Source organism: Urocitellus parryii, chromosome 9 (genome assembly GCF_045843805.1).
Source record: "Urocitellus parryii isolate mUroPar1 chromosome 9, mUroPar1.hap1, whole genome shotgun sequence".
NCBI classification, from domain to species: domain Eukaryota; kingdom Metazoa; phylum Chordata; class Mammalia; order Rodentia; family Sciuridae; genus Urocitellus; species Urocitellus parryii.
Window position 1 is genome coordinate 137,210,270 of NC_135539.1, and position 27,709 is coordinate 137,237,978.

Consider the following 27,709-nt stretch of genomic DNA (forward strand, 5'->3'; position numbering starts at 1 on the left):
TCTTCCTCTGGCAAAATAATAAACTACAACAGATGGGGGTCAGGTTGGTCTGTTTACACCACTTCTTGATTGCTTTTCCATTGCTGGTGAAGGCCTATGTTTTATGGGTAGCATAAATCGCCACTTCAGCTTAGGATTCCATATTCAGCTGTTAACATAAAAGACCTGTCAAATGCAATACATCTTGTAAAGAGCTGAACCAGAAAGGAAGATTGAATTTTATCTGTAAGCAGGCCTTTAAAAATAGGAGGTTGCAAATCCATATTCAACACTGAGCAACAGTTTCAATTCCAGATGATAAACTAAATAAAAAGGAAAATATAGAATTATCTTTTTAGAGGAAACTTTGAAAGCCAGTCTTCATAGGCCAATCATATCTATTTCTACTTGGCTTGATTTTACTAACCATAGATTTATTTGTACTTATATGTGTTCAAGAGAGTAATCATTAAAAGAAAAAGTCTAAGAGTAATTAGATGACAGTATCATAGAACATAAGAACACTCACAGAGGCTTTAATTCCCTGTCTCATTATATTTTTACATTATGTCCTATTAATAAATTAAATTATAAAGCACTTTAGAGCATAAATCATTGAATATATCTTTGGGTGTCCATCACAGTCCCTCCCTACTCCTAGGGCAGTAGGGCAAACCTATGATTAATGAATGTAAGTAAAAGTCATACATACATTTAACCACTGTGCCCCTGTCTGAAGATAGTTCTGAACTTGGCAAATAGGTGTCAAGGAGATGAAGAGTTCTGAGGCACCGGCATGAAAGATTTTCATCATTAGACCTCTCCCAGCACACCTTTGACTTTACCTTCTCTTATTTATTTGTACTCCCTTGGCCAAACTCCAACCCTAGTTAAATCAACTTTTCAGAAGACTACCTACACCCAAGTAGCTTAAAATGGTCAGAGAAAAACACAAATACGATGTCTGGATTTCACTTAAAGGCATGATAATAATCTAAAGTGGGCTCCTTTGCCCCCAGATCCCATTGCAATTCCCTGGTCTGCTCATTTTCCTCTTAATCACTTTACACCTTTCTGCTCTTCAAACCTTCATCACCTACCTCCTTGCAGCTTCCTCTAAGCCAATTACCTTCAAGCTTCTGCCACAGTGAAACAGCATGAGAGGAAGATTCAACCAGGTCTCTCCATTGCATCTAACTCCCATCCTGCACACCCTTTCCTTGCTTCCTCTATTAGGCAAGGGAACTGAGCAACATCTGACCCCAAACCAATCCTCCTGTGTGTACCACACTCCATCCCCTCTCACCTTCCCTGGGACTCTCTCAGGAATTTTGTCCATGTTGAAGATTAAGTTTAAAAATAACAGGTTCCACTTCAGAGCATATCCTGGGTATTCCTTGCAAGGAAGGATAAATTACACTGTGAAAATGGATATTAAATAGTGAAAATAATATCTATGTTCAGGTTATTTTAAAAGAGTAATATCAAAGTAAAATTCAGTTTAGGACACCAACAAAATTAAATCAAAACCTGGAGGTGGCAGGAAGATCTTTGGACTGGAAACAAAGAGACCCAGGTTAAGTAACTGCTCCTGGGCAGCTCACTGAACCCTCTGGAGGTCAGACACAGAGATATTTACTATACCATTCAGTTATCAAATTCTTATCTAAAAGCTTTTAGTCAGCTTTTTTTGAAAAAAAAATTATGAGTAATATTGTGAACTTAATCTGACAATTATTTTCAGAACTGGTCAGTTGATAATATTTTGGATTTGATGCCAAATCAGTGAACACTCCTGGACATGGTCTTAGATCAAATCTCTACAACTGAAGTTAGTTGAGTAATCATGTACCTTCTTGACAGTAAAATTCCTTTAAAAAAAAAAGTGTCAATGTTTCTTTTGGTGCCAACAATATAAGTCTGGATGTACAAGACTGAATCATTAGAGAAATAGGAAAAAATAAAGGACACAAGAGGAAAAACAGGTGTGCTTTGCCAACTATCCACATACCCAATCTTATTGCCAAAAATTACAGGATTTCCTTCTCTGAGTACCTGGCCCAGAAATGCAGCAAGATTCTCATCACATTGCACTGTCAGAACTTGAAGTTTCCAGCTGTCCTCCCCAATCTCACTCTAATTATACACTCTCCCCTCTTCTTCATCCTTCAAATACCATCACTTTTGATCTCCATGTGAAACCAATTCAGGTATAAGTTCATTGATAAGACCTTTATTTTTAACCCAAACATAGTTTAAAACTTTTTGTCAAATAAATAACCACCCTTGACATATGCTTTATTTGTTTGGCTTTTCTGAAAGAGAGGCATGGATATACATTATGGCTCATTCAGAAATCTCCATCCCAAGGGTGAAAGGCAGATATTCTTTCCAATCATCCCAGGAATGAAATGTTAAAAAAATACTCTTATGAATATAAAGTTTAACTAAACAAGCTAGTGACATATAAAAATATATAGGAAGAGTCTATTTAAACATGGTTCAAAGCCAGGAAGGCTAACTATATAAATCTTAGGAATATATGAATAGATGATAAAAATAAAAAATAAAAAAATATTATCAGAAAAATTATCAGGTAAAGGAGGAGGGTGAAATCATAAACAGAAGGATGTACACAGGTCTTTTCTAAGGCATGATGATGTTCTGTATTGTCATGAGGGGTAGACACCAACTCTGTAATTTTTCTTTAAATAGCTCATGTATATTTTATATACTCTTCTCTATATATGAATTTTTTTCTTTTATTTCTTTTTTATTTTGTTGTATGTAACAGCAGAATGCAATAAAATTCATATTACACACATAGAGCACAATTTTTCATATCTCTGGTTGTACAAAAGGAGAGTCACACCATTCGTGTCTTCATACATGTACTTAGGGTGATGATGACCATCTCATTCCATGGTCTTTTCTACCCCTCTCCCCCGTCCCTTCCCATCCTTTCCCTTTGCCCTATCTAGAGTTCATCTAATCCTCCCATGCCCCACTCCCCAAACACATTATGAATCAGAATCCTTAAATCAGAAAAAACATTCAGCATTTGGTTTGGGGGGATTACAATAAAAAGTAAATTAATACCAACTTTATTTATGAAATAAATTCAAATTATACTTGTCAAAGATTTGGCTCAACAATGGGATGAGGAGATGGGAAGAGGAATTATACTAAACAATTTCAGATTGTATCTATAGGATCTACTGGGTTGGGTTAGTATTCTATTCAACTGTAGTAGATTATATAAGAGAGAAAGGAGGTATGTTTCTCAGAGGCTGAGAATTATGTGTGCATTTACTAATTCATGGCTTTGATCAGCATTTACTGAAAGTCTACTACATGTCAGGCCCAATATTAGGCACAAGCGATGCAAAACTGAACAAGACAAAAACACTGTTCTGTGTAATCCCCACCCCCCCCCAAGAAAGTGAGTATGAGATTTACTAACGTGACCTTCTCACTTCGGTTCATCCCCACCCCCAGCTGGAGGCTTTGACATTCTCCTCCTATTGTCTCTTCATCTCTAATTTCTAAGTCAACTATCTGGACAGGAGGGGTTTTTGTTTTGTTTCCATTGCTGGTGTGTTATTTTGTGTGTGTGTGTGTGTGTGTTGTGTGTGTGTGTGCTTTTTTATTTGTGTGTATGTGTTTTGTATTTTGTGGGTTCTTTTTCGGGGGAGGCAGCCTTGGGACCCATCACTTGGTGGAATGTGGAATTGACCAAGTTGTCAAACTCAGTGTCCAGCAGGTCAGAGTGAGCCCTGGCCTTCTTACCCCTGTGATGCTGACTGAATCTACTGAACAAATTCCCTTCCAAGCACTGGTCTGAATTCCTCCTGTAGACTGGACTGCCATGGATCCTGGCCCTATTCTCAGTTGAATGATCTCCCAGAATGTGGACCCCAGGTTCCTCCTATCAGGGAGGAACTCTGAAATGGCTCAGTGATCCTTGAATGCAGGACTGCCTATTGCTTATGCCCACCCAACACCCTTCCACCTGCCCTCACAGGAGTCCATTCTGCAACCGTTGAGGGGCTCAGTCCCAGCCCTGCCAAGTTCTCACTTTCCCCACCTTTCTCCTGAACAGTCCCAGGTGGATCTGCTCAAAAGCCTCCTAAAATCAGGACAACAGCCTTCCAAATGAAGCAATAGAGATGCCTATAGAGTGATGCAAAAGCAGAAGAACAGACTGGGGGTGAGAGTAGAAGGATAGTTCAGCTGGGTCTTAATAAGTTTACCAAGAAGGAGGAAAGAGGAATTCTAGCAGGCAAGAATGAATGACAGGGCTGGGAATTTAGCTCAATGGTAGACTGCTTGCCTTGCACGTGTAAAGCACTGGGTTCAATCTCATCACCACATTAAAAAATGAATAAGTAGAGATGTTGTGTCCATCTACAACTAAAAAAATTAAAAAGAAAATAAAAAGAACAAAGGATGTGTTCAAAAGCACAAATATAGAGAAGAAGCCTGGCATGTTTGGAAAACAATAAGATGTTTTTGGCATTTGTGGAATGGTGAAAGACAAGAATAGAACAATGGATAAAAGGAAAATAAAGAAAGATCTTAAATACGTTGCTAGTAAAAATATCTCAAAGTTGGTGTGCATTTAGGAAATTCCAATCATTAAAATGAGGAGGTAACTGGCCTGAAACACAAAAATGCATTCTGCTATTTGGGAATCAGTATGAATTCACTCAGTCATAATGTAAAAGGCTTAGTTTTCAAGGACCTCTAATTCTCAATGTGACAGGGTTGAGAGTATAACCAATCATAGGTACCATCTCTTCATTGAGGGGCTAGAAGTAGGTAGTCCACTACCCAGATGTGCAGTTATTTAAAAGGACTTACTTAAGGTAACAAAAGAAGGGGGAGAGGAGATGCATACTAACTGCTGGTGAGTGTGATTAAACTGAATCAGACAAAATCAGATCCTCTGGGAACTCCTCAGAATCCCCAATTCTATTTCTTGGAGATCCAGGACAGCTGGATCCAGGACAGTCCCCTGTAGGAAAGCCAGCTGTACAGGGAGGGCAGTCTTCAACAGGGACAGTCCCAGGTGAAATGAGGACTGGCTGTTTTCTTGGCCTTGCCACAGTGAAGGTTGGCTCTAGCTCCTCCTGGCGTTGCTGGAGTTTACACTACTCGTTTCAATGGCCTCCTGACTGCCAGATCCTCTTTGCTGCCCAACAATCCATGTGGCCAATAGTGAATCATCGGAGACACACATGGACCTGTTCACCCCTCTGAATTAGAGGCACACTGAGTCAGCCAAAAGGATTGCTCGGAACAAAATGAGAAAGGGCAAAACACTGGGCTTGAGAGTAGGAATGAAAATGGACGTTCTGGGGACAAACGTGGAATGGGTATAATAATCATAAAAAGAACAAAATATATTGAGCTATTAATTTGGTCAATGACTTCCCTCATCATTTACTATGGTCTAAATGTTTGTGTTCCTCTAAAATTACTGCACTGAAATCTAATTCTCAATGTGATAGGGTTTAATTTAGGCAGGCCACACCCTCATGATTGGGATGGGTGCCCTTAAAACAGGGGCAGATGAGAACTGGCTTGCTCCTTCCACCACATGAGGCCACAGAAGATACTGTCTATGAGGAACAAGCCTCACCAGACACAAAATAAGCCAGCACTTTGATCCTGACCTTTCTAGAACTGTGAACAATAAATATCTGGTGATTATTAATTGCCTAGTCTATAGCATTTTCTTACAGCAGCCCAAATGAGCCATTATCATTTCTCTTGGACTGAGGTGGGTATACCTGGAGTAGACACTTTGGGAAGCAAACAGAAGTTGGCAAATCAATTGTACCATCATGGTTCACTAGCTCTCTGTACCTCAATTGTGCCCAAAGTCACCATCCCAACCTCAGAAGGGATCATGCATTCTAAGACTCATCAGCATCACCGTAGCAATGGCATTTGCTTCAAGACAGCTTGATATCAAACAAATAAACAAACAAAAACTGGCTAATAGGGGACCTCCGGGGATAGTTGTTGGCCTAAGCTGATCACTTTAGGACCCTCAGCCCTTTAGAGATCACCCTCTGCCTCCTAAAGTCAGAGTTTTTACATTTATACTTTCAATACATTTCTGTAGCACCTATCTCTTGAGTACCTTCCATGTTCTCTATATGAGACTTCATAAGCAAACCGTGAGGACATTGGCTGTTTCAGTTATTGAATGAGGACAAACTCATTTTTCAAAATAGTAATTAAATGATAAAATAGATGTAAAATACTTGGTTTCATGCCTGACACAAAAGCAGGTCTTAATGGTCATTTTCTTCAATTATGGAAGTGCAGAGATAAATTGGTACACTTCTCCTTGGGGAACTAACAGGAGAAATCTCGCAGTGTCCTGAAGTACTATGAGCTAGAGGTGGACAGCAGTTCCTGACTCAGGTCTAAGCTTAATTCCCAGCATTCTCAGGGAGATCCCCCACGAGATGTTTTCTCCTGTGTACCTTCCAGTCCCAATCGTACCACCCACTTTAGGTACTAAAGTAAAAGAAAACTGTGGAATATTTTATATTTAAGTATAACTGATTAATGAGGACACCACGGAGGTGCTGTCAAGTGATGATAGACATGAATAAAAGCTCTGGCCCAACACACTTCATAATTTGAAAAAAAAAAAGGTCCTTAATTATTATTTTTAAGAGAGAAAGGCAGAGACAGAAATGTTCCCTGGCCTGTGGTGGTGTTGTATTTACTAGAGGCAGTTACTACAACAGACAGGCCATTGACCCCGCTCGACTCCTCACTGACAGAGCAGGTGCCTCGAGGGAGTCTTCTGTGCCAGAGAAAAATCGCTGCCATCAACTGGTCCTTCCCAATGCTTTTAATAGAATTTTAATCTTTAATCCTAAGAAATTGACTTTGTCAAAAACAACTTCCATTGCTTCTCTCTCTCCTTCTCTCTTTCTCTGTCTCCTCTCCTCCCCCCCCCGCCCACTTTCTCTTTTTCAAGTGTTTTTTTCAAACATAGGACCTACTATGCTAGGTTACTTGGAAAAATGAAGTTTGTTTGGTGAGTAAAGATTAAAACTAACTGAGATGTCAGTCATTACAGACATTGGGATAAGGAGCCAGGAAGCCAAAGTCGATTACTGTGAGAACAGTGGATTTGGTACTGTCTGTGACTGTGCCCAAAGCCTCATTAGGTTTTTGGATGAACCCATTCATCCTTCCGGATGTTAGACTTACTATCTTCCATTATAATGAGTATTTGTTAGATTAAAAAACAAAACAACTACTCAGTCTGGGGATATCTCAGAAGACCCCAAGAAGTTTCCAATTAATAATTATCAGATGTCCTTAATCTCAGAGAACAAATTGAGCTTTTAAAGACACACATGAAGCTGCAGTTGTTCCTATAATAAACAGATGAGCGATGCTTCCCTGAGCCTTTCAGAGCTCCCTCCAGCCTGGGGCTTGCATGGCTGCTGTCTTCTCTCTTAGGAGCCACTCTGTGGGCATCTGCTCACCTCCCCCATGATCCTGCTCTGTGGAGTTTGTTACATCTTGCTGGCATCTCCAGCATCTGTCTACCTAGAGACAGAGTGTACCTTCAGTATAGAGTGCATGAAGATGTATTACATTTTTATAAGGAAAACAATGAGGAGAAATTAAGTAATATCTATCTTAAGGCAATATACATAAATTTTAATGCAAATAGAAGTTTAATTTGCTATCAATCCCTTCTGAGAGTACTTGTTCTATAATAGAGTGACTCTCTGTAAATTAAGCCTCATTTTCCATCTTTTCCCCCATTGACTTCTATTGTCTAAGGGAGCTTGATATTGCCAGCACTCACCTGACATGTCAAGAATGAATTGGATAAATGTGTTCCCTAGAGCTACTTCTTTAACAAAAGAGGTATTGATAGAAATGTAGCAATAAAAATTCCAGGAACATATGCTCAGCAAACTCTTGTGAGGGCTAACAGGAAGAATTTTCATTGAACAAACTGGCCCTCAGAATGCATTGCTTTATGGGAATGGTCACAAAGCCTCAAAGAGCCTGCTAGTTGACTTCTTCGTTTAGAGACAATAGTTTCACACCGTTTTAAAAAATACTTTGCAAAGCCATCTCAGTCAACTGAATTGATCAGATGTCCTTAACCTCAGAGAAGAGACTGGCCTCACAACATGGCTTGTGGCTCTGGAAGTAGTGTGAGCTTTCATGCCCACTGCAAAAGGAGATGCTGTTTAGTTGCCAATCCAGCAGCCTCTCAGGGGCCCAGCCATGGCCAGCACAATCAGCCCTTCTGCTTTCCTGGAGGCACATTACCTGAGAGTCAGTTCTGGGCTTTAATCTTATTCTGAATTTATTTTCACATGTTCTTCTAATCATCCTTTGTATATTTTTGTTCCTTCTCCAGTACTGTCTACTTTGTTAACAACTATGAAATGTAATGCTGTTAATGACTGTGTTATGCAGGGCAGAAAAACATGTGACCACATAGGCAAAGAGAATCCATGTTTTCAACTTCTTCCGAGCCTCAAAGGATAGTTTTGAGACTATGGAGTGAGACAGAGGCTGGAAAATGGAAAATCTGGGGCAGAGACTTAGACCCAGTGTCCTCTGCCTCTTGTCTAATACCTTGAGTGTTTAGGGACACTGAGGAAAAAAGTGGGGCTAGCTTTGTCTGGAGACAAGCTTCCTCATTCATAACATGGAATGAAAAGTTGAACTATATCATCTCCAAAGTCCATCTGTGACATTTAATGGCTCTGAATCTAAGTAGGCTAATTATATCTTCCCAAATTTACCTGGACTGAATCTCCTTACAGATTTGCAGCAGCTGTTTTCTGAATCACTTTCTTTCCTATCAGTCACTTGAGTACAAGAAGACTAATTAGGAAAAATCTCCACCTCCCTCCAGCCCCTTCCCTGCTAGCTGCTTCCTTCTTTATCAGGAAGATCAAGCTCCATGCCTGCCTGGAGCTCATGCTTCTATGTCCACCCTCTTGTCCTTCCCCCTGGTTCTGAAAGAACATGGGCTTCCTTCAGTTCACACTCGGAGCTTGAGTTCTGAATCCCTTCCACCCTTCTCTCCATAGGTAGCCTACTCTCTAGATAATTATTCTTCCTTAAAACTGTTCCAGGATACCCGGGCATGGTAGTGCACACCTGTAATCCCATTGGCTTGAGAGGCTGAGGCAGAAGGATCACGAGTTCAAAGCCAGCCTCAGCAATAGTGAGGCGCTCAGCAATTTAATGAGACCCTGTCTCTAAATAAAATACAAAATAGGGTGGGGATGTGGCTCAGCGGTTGAGTGCCCCTGAGTTCAATCCCTGTTACAAAAAAAAAAAAAAAAAAACCTGTTCCAGGATAAAAGTATTCCATCAACTCTCTAAAGGTTGAAACTGAGTACATAAAGTGTTGTTTTACTTGTGCTTACAAGCAGACACCAGACTGACTCTTTAACAGAATATTAGATTTTTGCATAAGAGTTTTGTTCAAACTGCTGTTCATTGTACCCCATAGTTTCCTCTGTATGTGGTTCCTAGGAGAAATTTCTATCCAGTGGAATTACTCATGCCAAGTGTTCTCTTGAGCAGCTTTGTATTCATCTTAGAAGTAGGATGAACAATCTAACTATCTCCCTATGTATTGATTTTGGTAAAGTCAGAGTTAAATATGTGACCTAATCTGGCACTCTAATACATATGCAATCATTTAGCATAACAAAGTCACCATTGAATTCATACTTTTCTTATCTGTCTGATTTTTTTTCTTACCCATATTTATTATTTTAAATGTTGCTTCATGTGAAAATATAAATCCACCAAGCCCACCTGCGGTAAGGCATGGTATTAACTAGCACCTAAATAAATGAATAAAAATTTCTTCGGAGACCCTTCATTTAGAAATATAGATGCAAAATGTATACGGATTTCTGCAGCCAGAAATAAGTAGAAATAAAGTCCTAATATATAAGAAAGTAAAACCAAGAAGACAAAGGAGTAAGCCTTGGGAAAAGATTCCTTAGAACTTAAGGTTTAGTAATGTTCACATCTTGAAATAAGATGGTCCATCACATCGCTTGCATACAGATGCTGGGATTGCTCCCCAAGATCTGTAAAGATAGGTGACCTACAGCTACCTTAGGCTACTTAGAAAGGAAAAAATGTGATTTTATCTATTTACTTCTTTGGAAGTGCAAAAAGGTACCAGAATGACAGGACTAGGGACAATGACTTGCTTCCATTTTATTAAAATTTATGGAAAAAGTAGACCAAATTAATGAACAGAATAGTCAGGTATAATTATAAAACAAATTTAGCTGAAAATACGAGGCTTCACAGGGAGTCAGTTTGAATAGTTGTCCTAATGTTGCCCTGTGAATGCCCCACAATGTTTTCCTAATTTATAGTTATGATTAGTCTGAATAAGTGGCAGTTATTACTATGGTCATTTATTCCAAATCTTACACCATATGCCAGGTGCCAATTCTCTGTTGACTGTACTTTTCCATTTAATAAACTCTCCTGTCTGGCCTCTGCTACTTATCTTTCAAGAACAACTTCCCCATATTGAGTCCCTCCAGTTTGGAAGCATGGAACATGTAAATGATTCTGAGAGTGATCAATCAGATGATAGAAAATTAAATCAGAGTTAATTTTGGGCTAGGGTGAAGGGATACTAGAAATAGAAAGACAAGTTGGTTAGTTACCTTAGAAATTCAGATTTAGGAGTCCAGAGATGATTAGAGATAGCTCTTGATTTTATTCTCCTCTATACTGCAATTATATGCATATGTGCCTTTCTCCCACATAAATGAGGGTAAGGATCACATCCCTAGTGTCCACTACTGTGTCTAAACTATAATACACATTCAATCAATGTTTGCTATGAATTGAATAAATTAATGAGTGAAAAAGAATGGGTAGAGGGAATCAAATGCAAAAGAGGTCCCTGTGCCCTTCATACTGGCTCCTCAACCAAGTAAGAAGTAATACTGCACAGCTGACAAGAGCAGGGTCACTTTGTCATCCTGACCATTACCACTCTCCCAAACCTGGAGCTTCCCAGAGCTGAGCACAGACTCCAGAAGTCTGACCAGATCTGTGTCTCCAGATACTTCTCCTGCAGTGATCTGGATGCTTTATACTTTTTCAACAGAATCCCAGATAGCTGGCATATTTTTAGTGGCCTCATTATGCTTTTGATTCCTATTAAGCTTATGGCCCCCTGACACCCATGACAGCAAACACAGTCTCCACCAGCTTGGTTTACAAACACTGTATATCCTCTTGGTTTGCTAATGCTTTATATACTAAACTCTAAGTTCACCATGTAAGTATCCAGGGTGTTGAGTTCAACCCAGCACCCAATCCTTTTAAAATAATTTTGAGTCCTTACCTCTGTCTTAATTCTCAATGTTATGGCCTCCATCGTCCTAAAGCTTTTCAAAATTCATTAGGAAACTCGGAGTTACCTGCTAGGAGATACAGGCTTTTCTGAACAGCAAATCCTTTTGAAAGCACAGTAGAAAGGAGATGTTCATTATACTCAGCTTTGCATTTTTATACCCATATGAAAGAGGCCTCTGAGGAAAGACCAGGCAGAGGCTCCCTATGGGCCTCATTTCATGATGAATACTAATCAACCCTTCCCTGTGAATTCCAAACTGAAATGAACACCTTTTTCACTTTTATTTTGCAGTCACCTCTTTGACATCTCCTTGAGGACACCTACCATCTCTTCCATCTCACCACTGAATCCAAGGCAATGTCTCACCAAACACTGGCCCTTAAGAAATAGTTTCAATTTATGAATCATTTTGAGCCATCATTTCTCATTTGCATTTTGCAATATGGCTTTGAGTTTGCAGTCAGGCACTTCTTTGCGGATCCTCCAACAATATCATTCTATTGTTTTGTTGCTCTGCCGTTCAAGCCCTGCTAATGCTTGCCAGCTCCCAGAGAGAAAAACTGTGCTACAGCCTCCTAGGCTCTCTGTGATCTCTCCTAGCAGCTCATCTCTGCTCCTTTCCTTCTTAATTCACCATGCACATTCCCTGCTGCTCCCAATGCTAGGAATCAATCTCCCAGATTCCAGTGCCTTAATTCCTCCACATATCTGCTCTAATACGTCTTTTCAGTAAGGCACTCTGTGGATACCCTTTTATCGCTTCCTCCAAATACTCTGGATCCCGGGTGCTGCTGGATGTCTCCCTTCAGCACCTACCATGATATATAAATCAAGCATTCTCTTGTTTATTTGTGGATTGCTGGTCTTCTCACATTAGATTGTAAGCTCCAGGAGGGGAGGGAAAAAATTTCTTTTTCATCACCATACCTATAGGCCTCAAAAGGTACCTGGCCTAGAACAGACACTCAATGAATTTTTTTGACTGTGAATGAATGTGAATATGACTAAGCAAATGATTCAACAATGTGACCAGATCAGAGCAAGGATTAGAATCTAATTCTCCTTGCTTCTACTTTCCTAGTTCTTTCCACTCTGGCACAATGATCTCCCTAAGCAATTTTAACCTACTCTCTCCTGCTTAGGAGTTTATCAACACTTCCCTGCCTCCAGCCTCCCTGGTCCATAATATTCATTCTGCATGCTCCCTCTACATTTGTTTTCTAGAGAATCCAAAATACTCAATGACTTAAGACATCCTTTTCTGGCATAAGATGTTACGAAGCTCTGATCATCTTGCCACTGAAAATAGCAAAAACCAACTAATAAAATACAAAAATAAATTTTACATGCATTGCCAATCTGGGAGGAAACTGAGGAATATATTCAGAGTCCACATACAAAGTAAAAACAGGAATACAGAAAAGTAAACATTTCTTGAAGACACTGGCTACCTTGAGGGATCTGCTCATTCTTGGTGTTCATAAACTTCAGTTTTATGGCTTCATGAGCATCTTGAATAGAAATCAAAATTTAAGTCTCATTCAAGTTAGGGAATTCGATAAGAGAGACTTGTATAAAATCAGAGCACCCAAGGACTACACTGTCTATAAGTATCAAAATGGTAAAAATTAAAACTTTAACTTTATTAAGAACAAAAAATTATTTCATTCCTTGGTCTTAATACAAAACATATGGGTAAAACTTTCCTTGAGAATTGGCATAATTTGTACCCCCAATTCTAATAATCCATGGTCTAAAAAACACCTTCATGCTAATAATGAAGTGGTTTCATGTTGCTAGTGCTATAAGCAATTGCCAAAAGTAAATGAGCATATCTTCAATTTATACCCAGAAGAAAATGAACAGGAAAACTTGTAAGGAATATGGGTTAACAATCAAAAAGCATAAAGCATGGCTGGGCAATGTGGCACACAACTGCAATCCCAGCTACTCAGGAGACTGAAGCAGGAGGATCTCAAGTTCAAGGCCAGCCTCTGCATCTTAGTAATAGCCTGTATCAAAATAAAAATTAAAAGGCCTGGGTATGTTGCTCAGTGAAAGAGTGTCCCTGAGTTCATTTCCAGTATTGAAAAAATAATAATAAATCATAAAATATACATGAAGAAATAAGACATCATGAGGAAGAGCCAGAAGATATGAATAACAGAATCAGACTAACTGTTGTAAAATACAGAAGATGAGCCTTTTAGTTTGAGCCTTTTAGTTGAGCCTTTTCTTCTGAGTCAATTTGTAGATTGATGTTTTAGTTGAGCCTTTTCTTCTGAGTCAATTTGTAGATTCACATGTACTAGTAAGAGACATTGCAGAGCAATTCTGCATACACTTTACCCAGTTTCCCTCAATAATGCATCTTACAAAACTATAATGCAGTTTCACAACCAGGATATCTACATTGCACAACCCACTCATCTTGTTTAGCTGTACCCAGGTTTTCTCACACTCCTGTGTACATGTTGAGTTCTATGCAATTGTATCTCATGTGTAAGTTTGTGTGTCCATCACATTCATGTGTTTTTAAAAATAAAAGAGCATATCCATGATATGGATTAATAATAGAATTAATAAAAATGACTAAATAAACAAGGAAAAGAACCAAATATAATCTATGGAGATAAATACTATACTAATAAAAATTAAAAATTTATTAGTGGGTTATAAGAGTAAGTTAACCAAACCTGAAGAAAGAATCAACTGTGAAATAAACTCAAAAATAGTTATTCAAATGCAACTTTGAATAGCAAAGATATTAAGAAATCAAAGAGTTATCAAAAGATGTACAGGACAAAGAAAAGGGAATAATTAATATTTAATAGGAAATCCAGAAGAAGATAACAGAAAGATCAGAGAGATATACTTGAACAGATAAGACTCATTGTGTCCCAGAATTGATGAGGACATGTATACTCACATTAGGTAAAGACAATAAATCTCAACTACACTAAGAAAGAAAAATCACACCAAACATAACAGAGTGAAATTGTAGAACACCATAGATAGAAAGAAGATCTCAAAAACAGCCAAAAAAAAAAAAAGCCAAATAAATACAAAGGCAGGATGATTAGCTGAATTTTCAGCAGAGTCAATGAAAACAGAAAGCAATATTTCTTGGTGAGAGAAAGTGTTGAAAGAAAAAAACAGTCATTCTAAAACTATACACCCAACACAGGTATCTTCTAAGAAGCTTGGCACAGTAAAGACATCTGTAGAGATGAAAAAGAAAAGCATATGACAAACAAACATTTAATAAATGAAATTTTAAAAGATTTTTTCAGGAATAAGAAAATTTATCTCGGAAGGAAAATCTAAAGAGAGTAGCTATTTAAACTGATTATGTATATATATTTTTTTCAAACAAAGATACATCTCTCTGTACATCTTTGACTACCAACTGCTGACTCTTCACCCTTAACCAAACATTCGATGACTATTGTCCTAATATAATTTTTCTAGTTTCTCTCCTTCTTTCTGTTGTCTGGGGAACTTCCTTCCAGTGGTTATTCTAACAGTAGTCTTCATAGATCTGCATGTGACAGTGCATACCTTGTGTCACATCTTGTTCTTTGCCCCAGCAACTCTTCCTCCTGCTCTCTTCCTGCACATGATGGGGAACCCACTACCTATATGAAGTCCTTAATTTAAATAGTAAGCTCATATCTTCCTTCCCTCATATCTTCAAGTACATATTCTTTGAAACAATCACCATATAATTAAAATCAACAAATATTTATAGTTTCCCTCAATTAAGTATTTTGCTGGGGACATGAGACATATATCTGACACACGATGTGGGACACAGACTCTGCAGTCAGAACTTAATCTCTGTCCTGCCACTGATGGTTATCTGACTAACTAAATCAGCTTTCTCACATATAAAATGTAGAAGATAAAAACATTTACTTCTCAAACTCCTGTGAGATTGAATAAAGTAACCAGTGCAAAATGCACTTACTATCTTACTATGACCCAAGTGCTTTTAAATTCCAAATCATGGAATCCCAGGAATATAACTGAAATGAAAATTCCTGAGACTTTATATGATCAGGAATATCAAGGTTAAATGTCAATAAAGTATGCTTATCTAGAGTTTAATCTCCAAGAAGAAAATATGATAAACCAGCTCACTCTCCTCAGAGTGCTATACCAGCTGAGATAAGGAGTTGCCCTGAATCCCTTCCCAGCCAGCCTGTTTTGGGCCACAGACAGTTTCTGGCACCTGACATTGGCCAGAAGCCTATGGCTTCTGACCTCACACATAATGATGAGTTTGGTAAATTCCCATTGACAGTTCACTGAATTCGAACCAAGATATTGCAAGAGACTACAGCAATTACCAGTAGAATATGAATCTTCAGAAAAGGACTCAATGAGATAAAAATCTAGGAGCCACAGCAAGCTGAAGCAATGTTTTAGAAGCTCTGAGGCAATAGAAATTATGAGTGTCCAAGTAGCTGGCTATCAAGATCCGAGTGGTATAGAGCATTAAGATGTAGAGAAACAGAGTTCCAGAACCTGCCTGTCATGGGCAGCCTTCTGACTCCACTGGCATCCTGTATGTCTTTTTTTTTTTTTTTTTTTAGGTAACTTCAGCAGTTTCTTGGTTTTTTGTTTATTTGTTTGTTTGTTTGTTTTGTTTGTCTGTTTGGAAATGAGGATTGAACCATATCCCCAGTCCTTCTTATTTTTTATTTTGCAACAGAGTATCACCAAGTTGTATAGGGACTCACTAAATTGCTGACACTGGCTTTGAACTTGCATCCTCTTGCCTGAGCCTCCCCAGCCTCTGGGATTACAGATGTTTGCCACCATGCCTAGTTGTGGTCTCTCTTCTTTACAACTGCAAAAGCCTAACAAAAATGTTTGGTAAGAGTCTTGGCTAACCTGTGACATCATTGTAGAGACCATCTGATCTCTTTTTGGGGGACTGCGTTTTCACTCACTGTCTCCCCAGGTAAGGAGAATTCATTTTGCTTCCTGGCTATTGTACTAGACTACTTCTTTGCTCATCAAAACTCACTTCATTTTTCATTCTTTCAGAGCCATCTGGAGCACAGCTACTCAAAAGTTAAGTAAAGGACCCAAGGGCTTAGTGCTGCTCTAACACATTCCCCTCCACAGGCATCTCTAACTACCTTCCCTACTTTCGAATGTGGCAACAGTGATAGATCAGAACAAAAGATTACCAATGGAGGTTCCGTACACCCTTCTTCTTTCAACACAGAGAGATTTCTATGCCTTTAAGTTTCTACCCTCATTAAGCCTTTGCCTAACATTGTCAGTTGTCCTTCATCACTGATTTTCCATTAATATGTTAGGCCATTTTTACTAAGTTAATTGAGCACTTGCTGTGTTCCAAGAACCATGAACAGAGAATCTGAATTCTTGCATAAAGAGAGGAGTGGCAAAGGATGATTACAGTATATTAAGATAGATGTGCACCAGGGAAGCAGTAGACAAATGTTTCTGTAAAGGCCCAGATGGTAAACATTTTAGACTCTGTGGACCATGCAGTCTCTGTCTTAACTATGTAGTTCTGCCATGTGACAGTAGCAATAGACAATTAGGCAAACAAGTGGCTGTGGCTGTTCCAATAACATTTTATTTAGGAGAACAGAGTGGGCCAAATTTCATCTCCTGACCGTAGTTTGCCAACCACTGTACTGGAGGAGGAACTCTATGCCTTCATTCAAGTTATTTATTGAATATTTAGTCTTCCTTTTTCTGTTCTAGGTGCTCAGATGTGATAGTAACTCAAACACTCAAAAACCCTTTCTTTGTTACATTCCAATGAAGATTGACATTAAGAGAAATAAACAAAGTAGCCTGGTGGTGATGAATTCTAAAAAGAAAAATAAAACAGGAAAGAACACTGAAAGTCAAGGGAGTTGTAGAATTTTAGATGGGGTCACAGGGAAAGCCTCCCTTACGAGGTCACTTTGAAAAATGCCCAGAAGGAAGTGGGAAAGCCGACCGTACAGAAATCTGGAAGGACGAGCATTCCAGCCAAGAGCCACTGGAAAGGTCATGCATGTCTGACAAGTCAAGGCCAGTGTGGCTGGAATCTGGTAAAGCAGAACAGAGTGGCAAGAGATGAAGCCACAGAAGTCTCTGGTGCTGGGCGGGGTAGGTCTGTAGAACCCATGCAATTCATTGCCTCTGACTGGGTCTGAGTTACACTCTAATAAGATTACTTTGGTTGTTGTGTTAAAAACAGACTGGGTGGGAGTGCAAGTGCAAAAATCATGACTGCTCATGAGGCAGTTGTGATGACCCAGGTGAGAGACAGCAAGGCCAAGAGCAGGGTAGTGGCACCTAGTGGATCTGAAATGAGGGACTATAGCCATATTTTAGGATGAAGGAATGTTCCTAGGAAAGAGGAAATTTCATTCTGACAGACTTGAAGGACAAGTAGGAGTTAGTTATCAGATTGCTGAGCTTCGGAAATCAGGTCCATGGCTATTAGAGCAGTAGAAGAGAAGGGAGAGAAAACTTGAACTTTAGGAAACTCAAAAATAGTCGGCAGCTTTCTCTAGGGTGTGGTGCTCTGATAAGACACCCATACAGCTCTGATAAGGATGCCCATACCACTCTATGCTCCTCTACCATCCAGCCTATGCTCTGACATCAAGAGAATGAGGCTGTGGATTAGGGGAAGCCCCAGAAAACCAGATTTTTAGGTTTAGTTTCCCCTCCATTTCTTCAGGCACTATGATAACTCACAAGGTTCTCAGGAAGAGGGAGAAAAGGAAAACATTTGTAACTGTGCAATTGTCTTTCAGATTCCTAGGTTAAATTCCAGGAAGGGATCCCTAAGTGAAATCAATTGAGACAGGCTGACAGCTGACCAGGGGATCAGGGCTAACAGCCAAGCTCGAAGTAAAATGCCTAGCCACCTTGAATAACTGAATGTGGTTGGAGATTAGGGTCTCTCCTAAAAATTTTCTAAGAGGAAATGTTTGTAACCAGACAGACCACATGGCTCTCTCACAAGTCTGTATATTTGTCCAGGAAATAAACACAAAAAGGAGAAAAACAGCCTCTCCCCACTCACCTGGAGAAAAAAGTACACATAGCAAGGTGAACAGAAAAATTAAATTTCATTTGCACTCTAAGATGGTGCCTATTGGAACTGTGGAGAAATTGGCCTGGAGGAAAATAAACAAGAGATGCTTCTGGGATTAGGTAAACCTTCTGAGCTTATCTATCAGTCTTCTCATTTCTTCCTTCCTATCCTCTTTGCCAGGTGACATAAGAGAAATTAAGATGTGTCACTTTAGAATCTGCATACTTCCAGCACACTGAAATGGGGGGATTGGGAGATTATGTTGCTGTTCAGGTTTAGTTTCCCCTCCATTTCTTTTCACCCTGCTCTCTTCTACCCCTTACACTTATTTTCCCCATGCATGTTTTTTTGGCTTCAGGGAACTTTGAATCTTGACTTCAAAAGAAACCTATAATGAAGCCTGGCTGATGTTTAACAGACCCATCACTGCAGGGGCCCAGCCTGACCATTCCGTTCCTTTGGCTCCATAGCCACCAAGTGTGGGAGAACAGAGCACAGTTAATCCTGAGCAGCTAGGTCTGTGTATCACCAGTTTCTCCACCTGTTCCCTTTGATGCCACATGCATCAATCCTCATATCCCAAAAAGAGCTCTCCTTGAGTACAACTGCAAGTACCACTCTCTCTTGCCCCTGCCGGGCACCTCCCAGTCTTCCTCCTAAGGTCTTCTTCATAGAGAAGTGTGCCATTTGCTAGCATCCTCTGTGTTGCTTGAATCCCCAGCAAAAAAACGCAGGGACCAGACAGGGAACTGTCAACATACAGAGATGTTAGCCACCACAGGCTTCAGAAAGTAAACGTTAGAATTTGTTTTAATCTGGTGATTTTTTTTTCTTCATCAGCAATATTATAAAATCTGAGACTCAGAAATACGAAGACAGAGTGAGACACACAGTTCCAGACTTAGTTGAATACATAGCTGAACTCTGATGAAAAGGAGAGAAAGCAATGGATGGAAAGGGCATGCAGCACCAAGTACCTTAACTCTGAGTCCTTGTTTTAAATAGAAAAATAATGGAAATACAACGATCAAATGAAGGTGAGGCCTGTAAGTCAGGGAAGCCAAGTTCACCTTACAGCACAGAAATTCACTTGGCTTGTCTCCCTGAGATGCACCACAGGAAATGGTCAATGATATTTGTGATTTTACCTAAGTGAACCCTCAATCCCCTTCCTTCCTTCAACTCCTATGACTGACACACACTCCCTCCCCTCTCTCCCAGGGCAACTGGTATGTAGAAATAGACATCTGGCTTACGTAGCCCTCCCAACCTCAAGCCAAGTCCTTCTGTCTGGGTAATGTATCTATAATTCATATCTCTTCTGACTGGTCCCAAGTCTGATAAATACTGTGTTTGATAGGCCCATCTGGGTTACAGATGTTCAGTGCTGGATTCCTTAAACTCTCTCCTTCTTTCAGAGCCTTAAGGGAGGAACCTCTTTGGACTAGATTTCTAGTTTCTCACCAGGAGCCATTAGGAAGGTTGAGTAGGATTTGAGAAGTGAAGAAAATATTTGCACATCGACATCAATTACTAATGCAGGTTAGCTATCTATCTATCGGTCTGACCCCACTTCCTACCTCATTTCCTACACTTCACTGAACTGTGAAGGACTCTGTGCTGGCACACTCTGTCTGCTCAATAAATACCAGGCAAAGCATTTGTTGAAGTTGGATCCCTTCAGAGTAACAGTATAATAGAACTGTGAATTTAAACTCTGTGACTTAATTGTAATAATAAGGATGCTATATATGGGTAATTTAGTCCAGAGATGACCATTAATTCCACCATGCCCTAAGGACCTCATAGAAACCCAGATTTCTATGTCTCCATGAATCCAAAGTCCTTTTGAATAATCCAAGCATGGCTCAGAACAGCAGACCATAATCTACATTCTGCTTCTCATGCCCCAGCCTGGATTAAAATCCAGAGATTTCAGATCCTAAACCCTTCCTTGAAGTTATCAGCAGTTACTTTTCATATATTCTATTTGTCCCTCTGTTTAGCTTACCATATCTAGTACATCATAGGAACTTTTTAAATAAGAATTTTTAAAATATTCTTCTCATTTGCCAGTGAGAGCCATAAAAACATTTTTAATAATAAAAATTCAATACAAACAATGTATGGCAGAAGAGGGAGGAAATTCATACACAAAATGAATATGAGGGAGTGGAGGAAAAAAACCTCTCCCCTCTACCATCTTTCTACCTTCAGACTTCTTCCAAAATAGGAGTTTATAGATATTTTTCTTTCTTGAATTATTATAAATAGATATTTAAAGCTGTGGTTCTGTGAACCACACTAGACATGGTTCATGGTTTACCAGGCTGAAAGGTAGGTAGGAAAATTTTTTAGTATTATTTTTATCCTCACAAAAGTTCGCATCATTCAAATAAAAATAGACTAATACTAAAAAAAAAATCAAAAGATAAACCATGTCTTTAAAAGGTTTGTGAACTGGAGTACATATCAGTGGTGGAACACTTGTGTAATATGCACGAAGTCCTGGGTTCTATACCCAGAACTGTCAAAAAATTTACATATACACATTTACATGTAAATATAACTATTCACATATATGTGTATATATTTATATATTTTGCATATATCTTTAACAATAAATAAAATAATTAGAAAACAAAATCAAGGAAATAAAAAAAATGGAACAAAATAAGAAAGGATAGAACATGAGAGAAAAAAGTAAGGTAATTAATTCAGGAGATTCATTCCCAGGTGTCTCAAGGAGAAAATATAGAACAAAGAAAACAGAATTTAAAAATATCAAAGTAATGAATTAAGAAAATTTTCAGAGATAAGGGTCACAGTTGTCCAAACTGAAGAATCACACTGAGTGCTCATAGAAGAGAAAAAGGTTAACCCTTAGAAAAGTTATAATGGGATCCCTAAAGTAAGAGGCTAAGGATAATATTTAAGATTCCAAAATGGAAAAATGTGTGAATACATGTTTTAAAAGACCAAATAATAAATTATCAGAATAGATTCTAGAGGAAATTAATTTCTTTAATATTTGGGAAAAATGTTTTTTAAATCAGAATTTTATACAAAGACAAATTATCAGTTTTTTGTAAAGGCAGAATAAAAACACTCTTGATAAGTCATTTTCAGAGAAGTTTGCCCAAAACATCTTTTCTTAGAAAGTTACGTAAGGGTATTTTCCAGTAAAATAAAGTAGTAAATTCAGAGAAATTCATGTAATTCAGGACACATTGGCTGTATTTCAAAAAATTAGTGAAGTCCTAGAACACGTATGCAGCCTACCTAAAGATAACTGGCCAATCAATATTAGAAAAAGAAAATAGAAGATCTAGAAGGGAAAGCTTCAGGTAAGTGTGTTAAAAAAAAAAAAAAAAAAAAAAAAAAAAAAAAAAAAAAACCTGCCAGGCACGCCTATACCCCAGTGGCTCAGGAGGCTAAGACAGGAAGATCAAGAGTTCAAAGCCAGCCTTAGAAATGGTGAGGCCCTAAGCAACTTAGTGAGACCTGTCTCTAAATAAAATTCAAAAATAGGGCTGGGGATGTGGCTCAGTGATCTAGTGCCCCTGAATTTAATTCCTGGTATAAAAAAAGATACAAATAGATTGTGTGATAAAGCATTTGGAAACAATTGAGGGTATCAAGGAAGACTAAAATAAGGAAGGAGAAAAGGAAGAAGGAAAGAAAAGAAGTAAGAAGGGAGAAGAGACACACGTATAGGATAGGGGATGGGAAGAGGTTGTGTAAGAATGAAAATAGGGTGACATTTTGTTCTAGATCACTGCTGTAATGTTAATACACATACAGTCATCCCTCCATGTCCAGGGGTTCCACACCTGTGGATTCAATCAAGAGTGGATCAAAAATAGTAGAGAAAAAGTTGCATCTGCACTGAATATGTATAAACTTTTCTCCTGTCATTATTCTTACAACAGATATAATTAATTATTTATATGGTGTTTGCATGGTATCAGGTATTAAAAGTAATCTAGAGATATCTGTATATTATACACAAATTCTATGCCTTTTGTATAGGGGAATTGAGTATCTGCTATTATACACAAATACTATGCCTTTTGTATAGGGGAATTGAGTATCTGCAGATTCCTGTGTCCTGGAACCAATTCCCTAGGGATACCAATGGATGACTATACTGACTCAACTAAAAGTAAAAAAATAATTTGATTGGAAAGATGGAAAGAAAGAGAGAGACAATTTAAGAGAGTTGGTCTCATCTGTATCATAAGATCAAGTCAATTTTTAATATTGATGAATTAAACATTATAAATATATTTGGAGATATGTAGGTAACCAACAGAAGAGATAGGTAAAAGAATTATATTTGCCTACCTATGAGATCAAGGCTAGAGAGTGGAAAAGAATGGGGGAGAATCAGGCAGGAGTCTCTTGTTCTTTATAAATCTTTAGGTACAACTTGATATTTTTAACCATAAGCATTTATTACTCTGCTATTAATATTTTTAACACTCAAAACATAAATATTTAGGACTGGGAGTATAGCTCAGTGGTACAACATATGCTTAACGTGTGCAAGGTCCTGGGTTCAATCAATTCCCAGTACCACCAAAAATAAATCATATAAATATTTTCTTTAATTCCACAAAGCAGATATTCTGTGTCAGGATACTAAAGTCTCTATGAAGAAATGTTCACAAGCCTTCTGGCTTTACAGATAGAATGGGATGAGCCCTCATGGCAACTCAGAGGCAGTGAGGGGAGTGAATTGTAAACACTCAGATAAGGACAATGCAGAGGGAAAAGGCCACCCTGAGGAAAATGATGTCTGCGTGCCCTGAAAGACTGCTGTGGCCTGGATGGGTGTCCCCAGAGGTCCTTGTGTTAAAGGTTTGATCCCAAGGGTGGTGCTATTGGGATGTGGTGGAACCTTTGAAGGCAGGGCCTAGTGGAAGGTCTGGGGGCCATGGCAGGTATGCCCTCCGAGGGGATTGTGAGAGCCTGGTCTCTTCTTCTTCCTTTGTTGGTTACTGCTTCATGAGGTGAGCAGTTTGCTCAGGCACACACAGTCCTTCAATGATATGTCTTTGTAGGGGGCCCCAAGTGATAAGGCCACCTAATCTTGGACTATAAACTCCAGAACAATGAGTCAAAGCAAACCTTTTCTCCTTAGAAGGGGATTATCTCAGGTGTTTCCTTATAGTGGTGGACAGCAGTGGGTTGTTATAATGAGCTGGGGGAAAACTGAGAACAAGCCCAATTTTCCTATCTCCCTGGGGATCCTAAGACTTGTCAGCCACTGCTATTGGTGAGGTTTAATTTATGCTCAAGATTATCAAAATCTAAAACCCAAACCCAAAGAGAATTTTCTTAAGCAACTATTTCTGGTAATGTAATCAATTCCCTATGCATTATTATTATGTAACCAAAGACTTTCCATCTGTCAGTTCTAACAATACTAACTAATGTTATTTGTGTACATTGAAAATTTTAGAGGTACAACTTCCCTGTGCTTTATTTCATTTGATTCACAAAACAACTTAAGATAAATAGCAATACAAAGTATGACTGTAGTCACCCCCATTTTGCAGGCAACTCTCCTGAATTTCAGAAAGTGACTTTGTAACTTGCATACCAGTTCAGTAGCAAGGGCTCTAGGATTTAACTGTGTTCCTTGATTCCAAATCTTACACTCTGTCCTCAACACCATGTGCCTGAGCCACAGGCCAGTCTGTTAGTATTAACTGACAGCAGGAGGACTGCCCGTGGATACAGACACCATGAACTACTGAACAAATCATGACCAACAGAAAGGCAGCCATTCAGGCCCTGGGAGCTGTGAGCCAGTCCTCCTACCACCTGCCAGCCTTACACTTTAGCTTAGGTGTGCCTTTTCATAATTCCAACAAAGGTACCAGTTGTACTAGGGACGCCTTGTCCACATAGACAGATTAACAGGTTTACTGCCTAACTCCCTCCTTTCCAACCTCTCTCCAACATCCCCCCCACCCCCGCCTCTGGATCAGACACCAAATGAGAAGCTTTTTATCTATTTCTGTCTCAGAACAGAAGATACATCTGATGCATTCATTCATCAAAATAAACATGAGACAAATAATTCCACATTGGTGGCTGTTCAAGGCACTGGGAACATAGAGACAATACAGACAAGGCCCCTGTTCTCATGGAATCAGCAATCCAAACGGGAAAGACAGAAAAACATATGATTGCATAGAAAAAACATCTGAAGTGGTGTTGGGCAGGTGGTTAAAATTAGATGATAAGCAACTCAGTGAGGACCTGTCTCTAAGTAAAATACAAAATAGGACTGGGATTGTGGCTCAGTGATCAAGTGCCCCTGAGTTCAATCCCTGGTAACCCCTCCCACAAAAAAAAATGATTGGATAGCTGCTTTAGACTGGGGGGTTGGGAAAGGCTACCCCAGGAGGTAGAAGGTAGATCAGGTAGATATTAGAATGATGAGAGAGAACCAACCAAGGGAAGATCAAGGAAAAGAGAATTCCAAAAAGAATAGTCAAGGTAAAGCCTTTGGGGTAGGAAGAAGATTCATCTATTGAACAGAACAGAACAGAACAGCCAGCAAGGCTGTGCCATGTGGGCAAAGAAAGTGATAGAGAGGAAGAAGCTGACCATGTAGAAAGGGCCCGATCGCAGCAGGATCTGTGAGCCAGAGGAGGATTTAGGTATTAAGTGCAGTGAGGAAAAAGTCAGAAGGGGAATTACAGGATCTGATTTTCCCTCTACAAAAGACCCCTGTAGATGCCACATGGCAAATGGAAATTACCAGGGAACAGTAGAAGACTTTGGGAACCTGAGGCCAGGTGTAAAGTACACTTGTGCCCATGAATGCACTGAACTGCTCAAACTTCACCAAAGACCAAGCAGTTGTGAGATGTTTCCGTGGATTTGTCTGACTTTGGTAAGACCCTGTGACCACAGGAAGAACTGCCTATGGGAGTGCATTGACTGGTTGCTATCACGACCTGCAGTGTTTGTTCTCCTTGAGATCCTGGCCTGGTCAAGTACAGCGAGTCCTTCCACTCCCCTGTGCCTCAGGTACATGCTACACAGTTGTCTGCTCCACAGATCCTGAGTTCTGTGAAGACTGTCCCTTGTCTTCTGAGGCGCTAATTGCCTAACATGACACCTAGTCCTTCCTAAAAACCCAATAAAGTATGAAAGAGTGGCTTAGTGAGACCCTAAACAACTTATCCATACCCTGTCTCAAAAAAGAAAAAGAAAAATGCTGGGACATGGCTCAGTGGTAAAGTGCCCCTGGGTTTAATCCCCAGTACCAAAAAAAAAAAAAAAAAGTGTGAAGCCAAAGGGCAGAACAATGTTGGAAACGCCCTCCACACAAAGGACACCCAAGCCCACTTCCTTACCTGTGGGGTGAGTCAGGGTCGAAGCAGGTCTTGCGTACGTCAGTCACCTCCGGGTCACAGCAGTCCCCATCATCAAAGTCGTTCAGCATGTTGTTGCATTCCACGTGACAGAGCCCGTCCCTGCGGTTCCAGGAATAGCAGCGGCCCTGTAGGCGGCAGTCACCTCCATCATAGCCGGTGAGCGGGTGCTCACACTCAGGGTCGCAATGGTCGTTGCCAATCTTGCTGGGCTCACAGTTCACAAGCACAGCCCGGTGGCGCAGGGTGGAGTTGTGGACCTGGTGGATGCTCAGCTGCCAACTGATGTTGTAGCGACTGAAGGCCTCAGTCAGAGCCTCTTGCTGCCTGCGGATCTGCTCCTGGCTCACAATGGGATGCCCACCTTCATCATCACAGATGTTCACCACCTGATAGCGGATCACCTTCTCTCCCCGAAGGGGCCAGTGTCTGTTGTACTGGGAGATCAGTTCCACATTGTCACACACAGTTTGCCCACAGAGTGGGGGCTGCAACGGTGACATGAGCTCAGGCTCTGGCTGGTGGCCCTGGAGAACCTCCAGGCGGGGATATTTCTCATCCCTAAAGGGGACCCACTGTTCCTTCAGAGGATCAAAACTGGCTGTCAGGATTAGGGTGGTCAACTCCTCCACCCCACTGGGATGCTGTGGACTGTGCTGTAGGTGACTTTGTGCCAGGGCAGTTTCCCAGAAGACCAGAGTGCCCAGGTATCCACGGAAATAGTGCCCGTCCTCAGAGCTGTCTCCCCCCAGGAGCAGGGAGCGGCAAGAAGCCATGAAGGGGCTGTTCAGGGGTCCAGACTGGTCTAGACTACTAGCCACCCGGGTGCCATCCACATACAGGGCCATGCGCTGTCCGTCGTAAGTGGCTGCCACATGTGTCCATGTACCTGGTTGGTAGCGTTTGTGGCCAGTCACGATGGTGGCTTTCTTCACACGATCAGTGCGGAGGGAGAAGAAGAAGCGAGCGTCTCGCCTTCCCTTGTCCTTCCCTGTGCGGATCCCCAGGGCCCATCCCTTATCATTGACTGTGTGAGAGCAGTTATCAAACACGCCTGGGAAAGAAGAATCAAAGGGAGACATACCAGATACAAAGGGAGACGGAGAAAAGGAGAAGAAAACCCATGTAAATGGCCAGAATGTAGAGTTTTAATGGAAAAAAAGTGAGTGATACTGTTTCCCCACATGGAGTATCCAATGCAAATGACAACCATCCTTTAGCACTTCATCAGGAACACTCTTCATGTCCCCGGACTCTGAGTCCTGACCTTCCCTTACTGATCCTAACTCCTTTCCATTTCCTCAGAAGTCTTGTGGACAGTCCCTGATTTTGCAAACAACAGTAACCTCCTGTCCCCTCCAAAAGTCTTTTTTCTCTATTGAACATTAAAATGATGATTCTCATAGAGAAAATAAGGAGTTTGTGACTCAAGGAGTCTGTCAAAGACTATACATAACATTGTTCCTAGCCTGCTATTTCTTGCAGTACCTCTCAATGGGCAAGAATAATTTTTAAAATTTATTCATTTTTTTAATTTATATATGACAGTGTAATGCATTATAATTCTTATTATACATATAAAGCACAATTTTTCATATCTCTGGTTGTACACATAGTATATTCACACCATTTCATGTCTTCATACCCGTACTTTGGATAATAATGATCATCACATTCCACCATCATTAATAACCCCATGCCCCCTCTCTTCCCTTCCAACCCCTCTGCCCTATCTAGAGTTCATCTACTCCTCCCATGCTCCCTCTCCCTATCCCATTAAGAACCAGCCTCCTTATATCAAAGAAAACATTTGGCATTTGGTTATCAATCCCA

General features: G+C 39.9%; 1 protein-coding gene across 1 annotated transcript in view; it reads right to left on the bottom strand.

Moving 5' to 3' along the window:
- Positions 1 to 27,709, bottom strand: part of Pappa2 (pappalysin 2) — a 240,625-nt gene that overhangs the window by 188,397 nt on the left and 24,519 nt on the right. Inside the window, exon 2 of the mRNA XM_026388519.2 lies at positions 25,859 to 26,930. Coding sequence (XP_026244304.2) covers positions 25,859 to 26,930 — 1,072 coding nt within the window. The remainder of the gene's footprint in view (positions 1 to 25,858; positions 26,931 to 27,709) is intronic.